We start from the raw sequence: 15220 nt of genomic DNA on the forward strand, positions 1-15220 counted from the left end.
AAAAAATATAAAAATTCCAAAAAAATGTTTCTTTTCAAAAATATTTTATTCTAATGCACGTATATAAAATAGCAATAATATACAATTCCAAAAAACTGCTTCTTTTATTTATTTTTATTATAATGTATAAACAAATGATTTAAAACAGAAATAATATAAAATTCTAAAAAAACTGTTTCTTTTTAAAAAATAATTTATTATAATATATCCTATAAAAAATAAGTTGAGAAATCATATAAAAAACTGTTTCTTTTTGAATAATAGAAGACATTAACGTTAACATTATAATAATTTGAATACTTTGGTTCTGGTTCTGACATAGATATTTTTGGTCATCATATAGTTTATCTTATCAATAATAAATTAAAGGATTAAATAAATTATCATTCCTCTAAATTTGATCCATATTAAAATTTTATTTCCAGAAATTCTTTGTTATTTCTATTATCCAATATTTAATTAATATACTAATCTTAATAATATCACATACTAATATACTGCAAACACAATACTTACTGATATGTTACAAATATAATACAAAGTCAATTAAAAAATAATATAAGAATCCTTAGTACCAAGTTAATATGTTTATTAAATATGAGGATAAAAAATAATGAAATTTTGGTGGAATAACGGATTTCAGATAATTTGGAAGACAGTGAAAATTGAATTAGTGATAAATTAGATGATATTATTGTTATTATTATATATAATGAGAGTTATGCCTAGAAGAAGACTTTGAAGCTTGCTCTAGTTGTTTACCCTTTTGATTTTTTTCTCCTAAATCCTCTCTCTTACTTGCTTCTTTTTTGTGCTGTGCCTCCCTCGTTTTCCCTTTCTCTCAGTTCCCCTTTTTCTCTGTTCTTTTTTCTCATCCCTTCTGTGTCTCTTTGTCCCTCTGCTGCATCAAAAGCTCGTGTCTTTTGCAATTGCAACTGTTCACTTTCATAAACATTCACAGAACTAATTCATTCCTTCATTACCCATCAGTATTTGTTCTGTCACCATGTCTCAGACTAACTGGGAAGCTGATAAGATGTGAGTGTTATTGCTCTATTCATGTTTCTATTTCAACTTTCAATTGCGGGATTGAGTTTTGAAATATGGGATTTTGTTCATTAAAAAAAAAATAATATTTTTTTATTGATTTGGGTTCTGGGTCTGTTTGTTGCTTTTGTTTCTTTTGGGGTTGATTTGGGTTGGTCTATTTCCTTTGGGTTGGTTGTGTTGTTGTGAATGTGTGAGGATGTTTTGATGGGTGTTAGGGTTTTTTTTTTGCCTCTGCAAGTATAAGGGGTCTCTTTAGATTGGATGAAATTGTACCCTTTGGTTCCTGCATTTAGGCTTGTTGTTGTGTTGACGTGGGTTTTGGTCTACTGCTTTGTATGATATGCATGGTGTAAAGATCCAAACTTTGGTTCTCATAGTTCAAACTTTGCTTGCTTGCTTGCTCTGAAAAATTTTCAGGTTAGATGTTTACATCCATGATTACCTAGTGAAGAGGGATTTGAAGGCCTCAGCTCAGGCTTTTCAAGCTGAAGGGAAAGTGTCGTCGGACCCTGTTGGTGAGTTACTTAGAAAGGAAGTAGTTTAGTTGGATTTAATGTTCCTCTTTTTTTATATTTTATTTTATTGGTTTGGCTGCTTTTGTTAATGGGAATGTGGGGTTGCAGCTATTGATGCACCCGGAGGATTTCTGTTCGAGTGGTGGTCTGTTTTCTGGGACATATTTATTTCCAGGACCAATGAGAAGCACTCTGAGGTTGCTGCATCTTATATCGAGGTTGGTTGATTAACTTTGTACTGGTTAGTTATACCTAGCATATTTCTTCTTGCACCGTAAACCTGAGTAGTTTGGTTGTGCTAGTAAGTTTAGTGAAGGAAAGGTGGCATTGAGATGAACTCCCAGTTGGTATTCTTTTGTTGTATTTCTTCATGTATTTAATGAGGAAGTGTGTACATTCAATTAATTATAACTTTAAATTGTGCTTCCTACTAATGCATGGCTCGGTTTAGCTGCTGGGGAATTTCGGATCTTTAGATTCTTTTTTGATTAAATAAGATCATAGTTAGATCTTTATTTTTTAATTCCAGGATGCTGACTAGGTGGCTGTATGATTTTGAAAAATATCTTGTTTGAGCCTGTGATTATTTGTTCATTGGTGATTACTTATTAATGATTTTTGTTTTTTTCTGAAATAAAATCATAAATTATATGCCATGCTTCCTATTAATGCATGGCTCGGTTTAGCTGCTGGGGAATTTCGGATCTTTAGATTCTTCTTTGATTAAATAAGATCATAGTTAGATCTTTATTTTTTAATTCCAGGATGCTGACTAGGTGGCTGTATGATTTTGAAAAATATCTTGTTTGAGCCTGTGATTATTTGTTCATTGGTGATTACTTATTAATGATTTTTGTTTTTTTCTGAAATAAAACCATAAATTATATGCCAAAAATTTATTTTATTTTGTTGCCTGTAAATTTATGTCAATACTACAATTGCATATTTATATAAATCTAGGAAAAGAAATTTGAGAAGTTGATTAATAAACTGGTTAATGAGTCTCTAGGCATAAATGTGTAATAGGCATCATGTCCTGTTATAAATTCATGTTCCTCACTTGGTTAATAATATTTCTCAATTTGTGAGGACTGCTTGCATTTCCTTTTCATCTCATGATTCTTTTTTAAAATTTGTATTGTGCTCATGGTAGTAAGTATCCTGCGATACACAATACGAATCGTACTATACTATTCTTCTCCCCCATGATAGGAATTGTCAAAACACTTGTTTTTCTCCCGAATAAATCTTGGAATTGCATGGATTGCGATTCTTGTTTGAATCGTGCCCTGAATCATGGTGAAATTGCCTTCGGGTTTCACCCAAACTGGTTCAGGTCGTGCAACCTGGTTTAATAAAACCCTAAATTTGCTTTGTATTTTAGTGTGAACTGAGCGGAAATAGATGCTTAATGGTTTGTCCGTGCTTTCCCTTCAACCATTAGCACGAACTGAGCGGGAAGAGCATAATATCAAGAATTAAGTGGGTAGTCCTTTCTATTCTTCAACAACACGTGTTGGTGCAGTGGTGTTATTCTGTTACAGCTGGTCCCATCCCATGCTTTACATGTGCTAATGCTGCCGAGGGAGTTTTCTGCTGGACTCTTGCTTTATAAAAATGGGTGAATAGAAATGGGAGCCTGATATTACTTGGAAGCTATGATGCACAAATATGATACATGTATCAGATACGATGTGCATCCTATATGGCGATATGTTTATTTTGAAAATATCAGGATACATATCTGACATGTGCATGTTTAAAAAATGTATAATTTTTTTTAAAACATAATAAATATATAATTGCAATATTGCAATTCCAAATTAAAATCACATTTATTAGACCCTATCAAAATAAAAAAAGTTTAAATTATTGTCATCATAAAAGTATTAGTGTTTACAGATTAGATACTTCACTGATAAGTGTCGATAAATTATCTTAAGAGGATCGGATACAGATCCGTGGCGGATACAAATATATGGCACAAATTGAAGTATCCGTGCATCATACCTTGGAAGTATTGTGAAAATATTCCTACAAATAGCAGCAGCAATAGCACTTATTTTTAGATGGCTATAATGCAAAATTTGTTTAGTAACATGTAGCCATGGTTATAGGAATCTCATGCAGCAACAACACTCTTTTTTCGAAGGTTGTGTTGCTGAACTTATGTAGTAAATAATACACATTGATACAACCACTCCTTTTGACTATGTGGTTGTTTTGTTATTAATTGTATCTTTGCATGTTTATATGTCTTATATACTTAAGTATATGCTACATTTTTTAATGTTTATGAATCTTACGATTTTCTATACGAAACGATACCTAATTCAAAATATAAGCTCTCTGATACATAACTTGTATCTCAATTCAGCTACCATTTATAATGATTTTATGTATCTTTTATCTTTGGAGAGGCCTTTGCTTGTTAGTTGTGGTTCTAAACAGGAATACTGATCCATGCAGGTCTGTTTGTTTCTTTTGGTGAATTGCAGAAATTTTTATAGTACATACTAATTTTATTGTTTTTGTCATAGGCAAGAATAATTTTCAAACCAAACTCATGAGCTTAGGCATAGTAGTCAATTGCATGCTATAGCAGTGTTTCAGAGTGTCGCAGCTACAAGATGCTCTATGGAGCCTGTTGCATTGCAGTTTGTTGTTGAGTCTTGAGTGACATGAATCATGGCTGCTATTGCGGCTGTTGTGACTGTTATTGACTCTGACAAAAATCCTTCCCCCCTTGAACGATGATGTTTGGTGCTGTTTAAGAGGGCAATCTTGTGATTTTGGCTCCCCTTTTTTCATTTGACCATACATTTCCAATCCTCACCCCTTTCGAAGGTTGAATGACACTGGTCTCAACTTTCTTTGACACCAATCGTCTGACCCATAGCTCCCAGCCATGATTCTGTGAACCCATGGAACTTCAGTTAAGTTTCTGGTCAACACTCAACACAATGCTGCAACTCTGAAATATCGTTCTCTGATCTCTCTCTGTTCCACATCCTTTGGGATGTTTTTTGTTCACGTTGAAAAGGCTTCTATGCTTTATTTTGTATTTTCATTGAGTCTAGATAGGCGATCTTATGTATTTCTTTTCTTTAAAATAACTTACTCTTTGAACTTGTCGTCATAATATCGGTCATTTTCCTAGCTACTATCACACTGTAGCGATTTTGTGGTTGGCTGAGTGCTTTCTTGGACTGGTAGCTGTTAGCAGGATATAGCTGTTTTTCTGATCATATTATGTTTATGCTTCCCTAGTAAAATTGTTGGCATGCTGATCTGTACATTTTAACAAAGGAAAAATGTGAGTTACCACTTCATGTTTATGGTTTGTGAAACTCTTTTTGCAGACACAATTTATGAAGGCTAGAGAGCAACAACAGCAGCAGCAACAGCAACAGCAGCAGCAGCCACAACCTCAGCAGTCGCAACATCAGCAGCAACAGCAGCAGCAACAACAACACATACAGATGCAACAAATCCTGTTACAGAGGGCTCAGCAACAGCAGCAGCAGCAACAACAACAGCAACAGCAGCAACCACAACAGCAACAGCAACAGCAACAGCAGCCACAACATCAGCAGCCACCACCTCAGCAGCAGCAGGGTAGGGAAAGGACTCATCTCTTAAATGGTGGTACCAATGGGTTAGTTGGAAACCCTAGCACTGCAAATGCACTGGCAACAAAGATGTATGAGGAAAGGTTAAAACTTCCCCTTCAAAGGGACTCTTTGGAAGATGCAGCAATGAAGGTTAGGAGATGTTCTGTTGCCTATTATAAAGATGAACTACTTTTTTTAATGGCATATACAATCATAACTATCTTTTTGGTATTTTGTACAGCAAAGATTCGGAGGCCAACTCTTGGACCCAAATCATGCCTCAATATTGAAGTCATCTGCAGCTACCGGCCAGCCTTCAGGGTAACTTTTTAGAACTTAGCTTTTATTGTTTCTTGTTTTAGTCTTTAAGTTAGTAAGGTATATGCTTGGTAAAGAAGGTAGTTTTGCTTGTTTAGTCTTGGCTGTAGCTGAGCTAATTTAAGTTCGATCTGAAATCACATGAGCTGAATCTTACTTCACCAACATGAGACAAAAAAGGGATCTTGTATGCTAGGCAATGTATAAAGCCAGATTGACCTTTCTGGAGGGTAGTAGGGACCGTAGCTGAAAGGGTCTTCTCCTTCCGTGACTTTGAATTAGTAGTTATTTGCTTCTTTATTTTTTTTCTAGGTTTTGAAATATCTATTTGGCATTCCATTAATTATATTAGCTTTTGTTATTCTTTAATCTTTATAGCTATGCATGTGACTTTGTTAGTACTAAATATCTTGAATTCAGCCAAGTTTTGCATGGTGCTGCTGGTGCAATGTCTCCACAAGTTCAAGCACGTAGTCAGCAATTACCAGGGTCTACTCCGGTATGCAAGTGTTCTTAAATTAAACTCATTACATCTTACAATATTTCTTATGACCCGTTTAACCCTGACTTTGCTAATCAGGATATAAAGAGTGAGATCAATCCTGTTTTAAATCCCAGAGCTGCAGGTCCTGAAGGATCATTGATAGCTATGCCTGGTATTATTTCATTTAATGTAACTGGTTGTTCTATTAATTTGTAATCTAACTTGCATGCATTTATTGGGGAATATTTTGGGTTTAATGTTAAAACTGATATTTTTGGGATATCATTACACTTGCACACAGATTGAGTTAACAGGAGATTTTTCATGTCAGGTTCAAATCAAGGTAGCAACAATTTAACTCTAAAAGGGTGGCCACTAACGGTGAGTATTCTTTTTATTTTAATGGTTATTTTGAATTAGATGGTACTATTATTGGATAAAATCATGTCTTCCTAAACTTTTTTTTAAACTTGAGAGTTTGTTTTTATATTGTACATTGGAATTGAACCAATTATCTTTTTATCCTAACCATATCCCATCCATACTGCTTGAGCCATTGTCAGGTGGCAGAAGTAGCCTTTTTTGTTAACCCTGCACAGCCTCCGTTGTTTGATAGAAATAGTGGCCTCTTATCTGAAGTCTCGAGCAACCACCCTGCAAACTTTGTGTCTTTGACATCATTTAGTCTTTGTTTAGGGTGATTTGGATAGAGGGATTTCGAAAGGAGAGAGTTAGGACGAATATTTAAATATTTCCATTGTTTGTTTACTAGGAAATTTGAAAGGAGAAGTGATAAAAAGTCCATGAGCCCCACATATTTTTAATCTTGGTATATTATTATGCATCCTAAAGACTAATTTTAAAAGGCATGAACTAAATAATACAAGTGTTAGTTAGCCATATTTTTGTGTTAAAAAAATTATTATAATCTAATTTAATTTAAAGAACATAAATTAGAGCAAGAAAATGTTTTTTTTTTTAAGTAATTAGTTTTAAATAGTTGTTTTAATTTTAATATACTTTTATTAGAAACTAATTAAATATAAAATAAGTAAACATGTCATAATTATAATGCATATTTTGTGAGATTTGAATTAAAATTATATTTGATTTAAAATTAAAATTCATCATTTAGACAAAATTATATTTTTATAACATTTATCATTTGTTTTCCTTCATTTTTCCGTATAACCAAACAGATGAAATGAAATCACCTTATATTGTTCCCTACTAATTATACCAATCTACACAATGCGAAATTCTACTAAAAAACCACTTGAATTACTATTCGTTCATTTTTCTCCCCTAATACTTTCTTCTCACTTCTCTTTCTATCCCAATAGAGTGCTAATGATTAAACTAAAAATTGAGTTATTAAGCTGCTCTGTTTATCCTTTTTTTTATTTCTTATTAGGGGTTGGAGCAACTACGTTCTGGTCTACTTCAGCAACAGAAACCACCTTTCATACAGTCTCCTCAACCATTTCATCAACTTCCAATGTTGACACCACAACATCAGCAACAGCTAATTCTGGCACAGCAAAATTTGGCATCACCATCTGGCAGTGATGATAATAGAAGACTCAGAATGCTGCTGAGTAACAGGAATATGGGTGTAGCTAAGGATGGTCTTTCGAACCCTGTTGGTGATGTTGTATCAAATGTTGGATCACCTCTTCAAGCAGGTGGCCCCGCTTTCCAGCGCAGTGATACAGACATGCTAATGAAGGTGTTTGCTCTCTTGAAGTTGAAATTTGTCTTTCCATATTCTTAATCATTCTTGCATAATTTTTTCAAATGTCCTACTTGTAATTGCTTGGAGTTGCCGCAACTGTCATGAGTTGCATCTTAAAAATGTTTTTGTTTGTGTAGTTGAAACTGGCACACTTACACCAACATCAACAACAGCAGAATGCCAATCCACAACAGCAGCAACTGCAACAGCATACTCTATCAAATCAGCAATCTCAGTCTTCAAATCATAACATGCATCAGCAGGATAAAATGGGGGGAGGTGGTGGTAGTGTCAATGTGGATGGTAGCATGTCAAACTCCTTTAGAGGCAACGATCAGGTCAGTCCTTTTATTGTTGCCATTAATATTAGAGATTGAGGCTTTGTATAAACTATCATTTGCTTTCTTCTTATCAAATCATTAGTGTAATACACCAATATATATATATATTATGTATTTGTGGGGAGAGATTAAATTACATTTATGTGACTTTTACCAGTTATTACTCTATTCAATAACTTTCTATAAGATAATATATATTATGTACATATATATTAAAATTGACATATATTTACTTTTCAAAATATACTAAAATATGAAACATTTGATTAACTTTTTATTGTTGTTCAAATTTGACCACAGTTGACATAGAAAATCTTGATAATATAAAATTCTGACTTGTAATATAATGCAGAACTATTGACAGTTTGACATTGAGCGACAGGTGAATTTCTGTAAATAATTCATAACTATTAATTTCTGTAGTTCTTTTGAATTTCTATAAGCATCTAAATTTAAATTTCATGTGTATAACCGAGTTTATATTTGATTGTCAAACCTCTCCTATTAAATATTGGCATTATCTTATTTGGACTGAAAAAGTTGTTAAAAAATATTTTATAGAGATTTTAGAAGTATTTTTTGAAATGCAAGATAATTTTTTTTCGTAGTTACCCAAAGAATAAGTTAGCGACTCGTTAAAAAATCAGCAATTATAGGGGATGATTTTTGTTTTATCTGTTCTACAGGACATGTTTTTGTTTCAGGCTTATATACATTATAATATGACACTTTGCAAATTATGTTATAGGTTGTCATTGGGAGATAGTGTAAAAAGAGTTTTATAACATAATAGCTTTCATGAATTTTACTGTTTATGCAATTTTGTTAATTTTATGTAAACTCATTCTTGGTCATGTTTGATAACCTTTTTTTATCACATTTTAAATGAAAGCTTTATTAAATTTGTAGTTTCACTTTTCCATGTATAAATCATTTTAAGATTGACTAAAAGTATTTTATGCTGAAAAGAATTATGTGCTTTTTAGTTATGTACAAAATATATTTGATATTTTAATATTTGATTAATTGGATATATATAATAGTGTCATTACTTGATTCTCATAGCTATTATTTTTCCTAAATTAGTGGTTAATAGTTTGTAGCTTGTTAGTTTCTTTAATGTTTGAATGGAATTTTCATGTGTATGGGTATATAGATTCTTGGCAATTAACGTGTAGTAAATAGTGATTTTCTGATGCATGGATTTGTCTCTTATGCTGAATATATTGAAAAGCCATTCATTTTATTGTTTTTGTGTTCTCCTTTTCTCTTAATTTTGGACACTGCGGATTATGTTTTATGATTTTTATAATTTCACTGCAATTGGATTTCGAAGCTGTTTTGAAATCCATCAGGGATGGTGTATTTGTTTGCTTGTCAATTCCTGAATTGGTTGAGCTCAAGTATTATACATTAATTTCTTTAACCTCAACTTTTCTAAACTTGAGTAGTAAGAAAAGGATTTTGTGATGCTTTCAGATGAGATATACAATTGTAAAATGCAACTTCCACTACTTGTTCGTTTCATTGAGTTTTGAACCCTATGTATAAATGGATGGTGACTTGTTGGATGATTTTGAATTTAATGAATTTACTTATTTCTATAAGTTTGATCATCTGAGCATAAATTTTGCCCTTGGATTTGGTAGACATTAATCTGGTGTATGTTTATAGTCTTTCTTTAATTTGATTCCTAACATGGTTTCTTCTAAATGCATTTTAAGGTTTCCAAAAGCCAGACTGGGAGAAAGAGAAAGCAGGCTGCATCTTCTGGTCCTGCCAATAGTTCTGGAACAGCTAATACAGCTGGCCCATCTCCAAGTTCAGCACCCTCGACTCCCTCGACACATACACCCAGTGATGTGATGTCAATGCCTGCTTTGCCTCATAGTGGTAGTTCTTCAAAGCCATTAATGATGTTTGGCGCTGATGGTGCTGGAACTCTTACATCACCTTCAAACCAGTTGGTAAGTGGCTCCTTCAATTGATGGAAGGAATAATAAGTTCCTTGCATGTAGGCTCATTGTCATTCCATTTTGGCAGTGGGATGATAAGGATCTTGAATTGCAGGCTGATGTGGATCGCTTTGTGGAGGATGGATCTCTAGACGATAATGTTGAGTCTTTTTTATCCCATGATGATAACGACCCGAGAGATACTGTTGGTCGTTGTATGGATGTAAGCAAAGGTGCAGTACCATTGTTTTTGTTGACAATAAAATCTTCTAGCATTCCCATTGCAAAGGAGGTTCTGAAGTGCATGTATTATTTTCCCTTGCTTGCAATGCAATTTTTTTTTCTTTTTCTCCTTCATAGGTTATTGTTTATTAGTATTAGACTTTTGTGAAGTATCTTAAATATTATTTTGTTCATATGCCTTCACCCAATAACTTAAGCTTTTAGCATTTTGGATAGTTGGTTCATTGATGGTGTCAAAGCCACTGATAAATGTGGTCTAGAGTTTAATCCTTGACGCCGTTTGTTCTGGTAAATAAGAAGTTAATTTCATCATAAAGGTAGGTTGGGAATAGACTAGGCAGTCAACAGTGCTCGTAGTTGTTGCTATCATATTAGAGTGGTGCAAAGTGACACTTTAGCATGACAACAACTTCATTAGGTTGTGCTTTAAAGTCGCAACCGTGTTTTCTACAGTTGGAGGAAATTGTTTGGGCGTTGACACATGAAAGTTGGAGGAAAACCTGACTCAACCCTGTCAACATTTGCCTCCAAAGCTTCTAATTGTGAAGTCATTCTTGTGTGCATACACCATTTGATAGCAACCAACTACTATCAGTATTGCATATATTTCTATCTGACTAATCAAAGAAAGGAAAATAACAGAGAGCAGTAGCTCCCAGGTCAGAAAAGAATCTATGGCCCTGACAATTCCATTCCTGACAACATCTCTCTCTCTCTCTAACTAACTCATCACCTCACCTATGAGCTGTTTGGTAATAATGAGCCTAATTAATCTTAGGCCTATGAGTATACACTTGAAGGGGTTTAGGGGCTTTTGGAATTAGGATTAGGTTCCTATGAGTTTCCAGGGATAAAACACACTGAACAAGAAACAGGTAGGAGGTGACTCTAGATCTGGAACAAATGATGCATATCTGGTCAATACCACCCCCTGGAGTGGGTTGGGATGGCTTTGGTGAGTCTGTTTGGGCTCAACTGTGCCATTACTCAATTCCTGAAGCTATCTGTTCAGAACAAATCTCCTTTCTTCCCTCTTATTGTTTAAGCTAAACCCCTCTCTAATAATATAACCATGTTGCTATTTCTATTGGCTTTTCTATGGAATCGAGATGGGATAAAAAGTATTTACATAAAAGTTGTATAAAAAACTAATAAAAGTGGTATAAAAAGCTGTTTACAGAAGGGGTGATTTTGCATGGGATAAGAAAGAGGCACTAACAAAATTGGCGCCAGACTGACTGACAATTTCATCAGAGCTGCAACAGCAGAGATGCCACTTTGGTTTTGGTCAACCAAGGCTCGAGATAAAAATTAAAAGCATGGAATCCAAAAAGGTGGCCCAACTATGGTGGCACTTCTGCTGCTGAGCTCTGATGGCCTTGTGTTCGTCAATCCGTGGCACCAACTTTGTTAGGGCTTGTCTTATTCCATGCAAAACACCCACTTCTGTAAAGAGTTTTATTTTATAATTTTATGTAAATACTATTTTTCCCTCCTAGATTCCATACAAAAGCCAAATATTTAACTACTTTGTAATTAGTTATATAACTTCTGGGGTCCTATCAACCTGCATGTCATCAGTAATATTTATATTAAGGGCTGTATTTCTAACTTCAAATGAAAGGCTGGGCCATAAAATGTTTTGGACAAAAACACCCTAGAATGCTCATTAGGCCAAATTCATTTATGCCAAAAGACTCTATTAATTGATTGTATTGAAGCTATATACTTTGTTTGTGAAGGTGGGTTGTTGCTCTTTAATTTATTGACTGGCATAAATAGTTATACCTGCAGAAACTGAGGCCATGGGTTCACTTTATTTTCAGGTTTCACATTTTCTGAAATAAATTCTGTACCTGCAAGCACTAACAAAGTTGTCTGTTGCCATTTCTCGTCTGATGGGAAATTGCTTGCTAGTGGTGGCCATGACAAAAAGGTTAGTTAATGCATTATTCTGGGAAATAATTTTCTTTATTTTTTCGTTTTTCAACCAATTTTACTCAAATTTTCGTGAACGTAGCATTTAATCTGCTTCGAAATTTAAAAACAAAATTATAAATGCCTCTATTTTACTTAATCTGTTTATATATAGAATGTGACATTTTCTCTGTTTTTTTTTTGTAATGCAGGCTGTTTTATGGTTCACAGATTCTCTAAAACAAAAGACTACTCTTGAAGAACATTCTTCTTTAATCACTGATGTCCGTTTCAGTCCAAGCATGCCTCGCCTTGCTACATCTTCATATGACAGAACTGTCAGGGTGTGGGATGTTGATAATGTTAGTTCATAATGTTTATTTTACTCTAATATTTCTGCTTTTTGAGAATGCCCCCCTAAAGATTTAGTATGTATATTTTGTAATAACTTGGCTATGCATGTCATACAAATAAAATTTTCTCTGATTCTAAAGCATGACACAAAGGTGCTTACAAAATGTGTTTGCTTATCTATTCCTGAAAATATGTACTTATTGAAATAATTACAGTATAACGATTTTGTGCTTGTTTCTTATTATAAATATAATTACTTACACTATAAAGGAGGACAGAATATATCAAATTACTCCTGTCCTTGGTGAATTATGGATTTGAAACATATTGTGTTTGCTGATGAGTTCCTGGGATATGATTTCTTAAACATGGTTCTGCTGTAGTATAATGCTACAAGGATGATGCGATGGAAATGTTTATTCATGGCTCTGGATAGGAATCTTAATTGGTTACAAGTTATCATTAAAACATTGTAATTATCACTGTGATAGGGACACAATGGTTTGATGTTCTTTGTAGATAGGAAGTTACCTAGTGAAGTTATTGAACTTTTTTAATGATAAAATATGATTTGATTTCAAGGTGCAAGCTTAGTGCTTCAGAAGCATAGGAATTTCAGTTTTTGTGATATTTAGTGTTAGCAGATGTAGCTTAAATTGCATTATGAATTCTAACATCCCAATGATCTGTGTACAAATCTATGACTGCTTTTGTCTATTTAAAGTTATATGGGATCTGGAAATTTCACTAGTTATTGTGGGTAGATTTTAATGCCAGGTCTATTTGTAAGATGACGGTGTTGCTAATGATTGCACATTATCTGGATTTTGATGGATTATGTGCTTGTGTTGTTCTTTGTTTGTGTTCTGCTTTAGCTGATATTTAATTTCCAATGCAGCCTGGATATACGCTTCGTACTTTTACTGGTCATTCTTCATCTGTTATGTCACTAGATTTTCACCCTAATAAAGATGATCTTATCTGCTCTTGTGATGTTGATGGTGAGATACGATATTGGAGCATTAACAATGGCAGTTGTGCTAGAGTCTCAAAGGTAGAATCTTAGCATATGCATTTGTTTAATTGGTTGTGCATTGTGTTTTCTTTTCAGTTTGCTAAACTGACAAATTTTCCTTCTGGTTAGGGTGGCACTGCTCAGATGAGATTTCAACCACGTCTAGGGAGGTTCCTAGCTGCAGCTGCTGAGAATGTTGTTTCAATATTTGATGTGGAAACGCAAGCATGTCGATATTCATTAAAGGTTGGTTTGAATTTGTTTACGTATTGCTAGAGTTAGGATAAATTCTTTCAGTTAGACATGCTCTTATTCTTGAGCGTGTCTGTGCTTTAGTCTAATGCTCCTCACACTATCTGGCTTAATTGTTTTTGCTTGAGGAGAGGTCTAGGAACAACGTTGGTTATTCTTTCTATAAGAATCAAATACTTGTAACATTGTATATATTTCAAAAGCAACTTTGAGCTTAGATATTTGTTGTTTTGGCGACTTCAACAGTAATTTCTGATTCTTGTAAGTATTGTCTTATTCAAACTTATGCATATTTTATTATGATATGATTATAGGGACATACAAAATCAATACATTCTGTGTGTTGGGATCCTTCTGGGGAGTTCCTGGCATCTGTCAGTGAGGACTCTGTCAGGGTTTGGACTCTTGGATCAGGGAGTGAAGGGGAGTGTGTTCACGAGCTTAGCTGCAATGGCAATAAGTTCCACTCATGTGTTTTCCATCCAACATTTTCTTCGCTGTTGGTAGTTGGTTGTTACGAGGCAAGTATACATCCTTTTCTTATTTTGTTTCCTTCAGTATGTTTGGACTCACATATTTTGGAAATTAATTTGATTCATGAATGGAATTCTATGTTTGAAATGTTATGAAGTAGAATTGATTTTGAAATCCTTTTGGATTTAAGTTGTGTATTCAGATATCCACTCAAATTTGGTTTGATTTGATTCTCATTTGATCTAGTTTTAAATGTGATTATTTGAAGTGATGATTTCATCCTCATTAGTTTACCCACCTTGGCACCCTTCAATTCATCGTTTAGACTTTCCAAACCTGATCTCTGAATGATTTCAAATCATATTCTTTTTATAATGAATTCTAAAAACATAACATTTGATTATATTTGACCATGTTTCATGTCCATGATAAATAGTATTAAATACAATCCATAGTAAGATTTTAATTTTGACTTGTTACAACTGATACCATGATGTGCAGTCATTGGAGCTCTGGAACATGACTGAGAACAAGACAATGACTCTATCCGCTCATGAAGGTCTTATTGCTGCATTGGCGGTTTCTACTGTAAATGGTTTGGTTGCTTCTGCCAGTCATGACAAGTTTGTGAAGCTCTGGAAGTGAGTTGGTTGTGTCATCAATACATGTTGATTTATCAGTGTTGATAATGATGATGTTTGTAGTTTGTCCCCTTTTTTGTAGTTTGATCAACCACCCCTCACAACATATTTGTAGTTTATGTTCCCTTTTATGTAGCTTGATCATTAGTTTATGTGCCCTTCTTTTATGATGTAGCTTGATCAGTCACCGTTCCTTCCCCTTTTGCCGTTTGGTATAATCTGATTTTCTATGTAATCATAGGTACTGACTTTTGTAATATTGTCACCCCTGTTGTACTCTGTTTCATAGTTGTTTTATTTGGAGATTTCTAA

General features: G+C 33.9%; 1 protein-coding gene across 7 annotated transcripts; it reads left to right on the top strand.

Annotated features, from left to right (window-relative positions):
- The first annotated feature begins 705 nt into the window (after positions 1-705).
- On the top strand, positions 706-15220 carry LOC137813356 (transcriptional corepressor LEUNIG). 7 transcript variants are annotated; one of them, XM_068615541.1, is made up of 18 exons: positions 706-1038; positions 1468-1565; positions 1674-1783; positions 4928-5329; positions 5421-5500; positions 5918-5996; positions 6078-6153; positions 6313-6362; positions 7396-7710; positions 7854-8054; positions 9782-10024; positions 10128-10245; positions 12082-12191; positions 12385-12534; positions 13425-13580; positions 13671-13787; positions 14108-14314; positions 14769-15220. In XM_068615541.1, the coding sequence occupies exons 1-18, from the start codon at positions 1007-1009 to the stop codon at positions 14910-14912; spliced, it is 2688 nt and encodes an 895-aa protein (XP_068471642.1). In that variant the 5' UTR covers positions 706-1006; the 3' UTR covers positions 14913-15220. The 7 variants fall into 7 exon arrangements, 4 of the variants coding, with proteins under 4 accessions (XP_068471642.1, XP_068471640.1, XP_068471641.1 ...); XR_016519087.1 differs by having other exon boundaries at positions 722-1038; positions 10101-10235; XR_016519089.1 differs by having other exon boundaries at positions 722-1038; positions 10128-10235.

The sequence above is a fragment of the Phaseolus vulgaris genome, chromosome 1, assembly GCF_051622355.1.
Source record: "Phaseolus vulgaris cultivar YP4 chromosome 1, ASM5162235v1, whole genome shotgun sequence".
NCBI classification, from domain to species: Eukaryota; Viridiplantae; Streptophyta; class Magnoliopsida; order Fabales; family Fabaceae; genus Phaseolus; species Phaseolus vulgaris.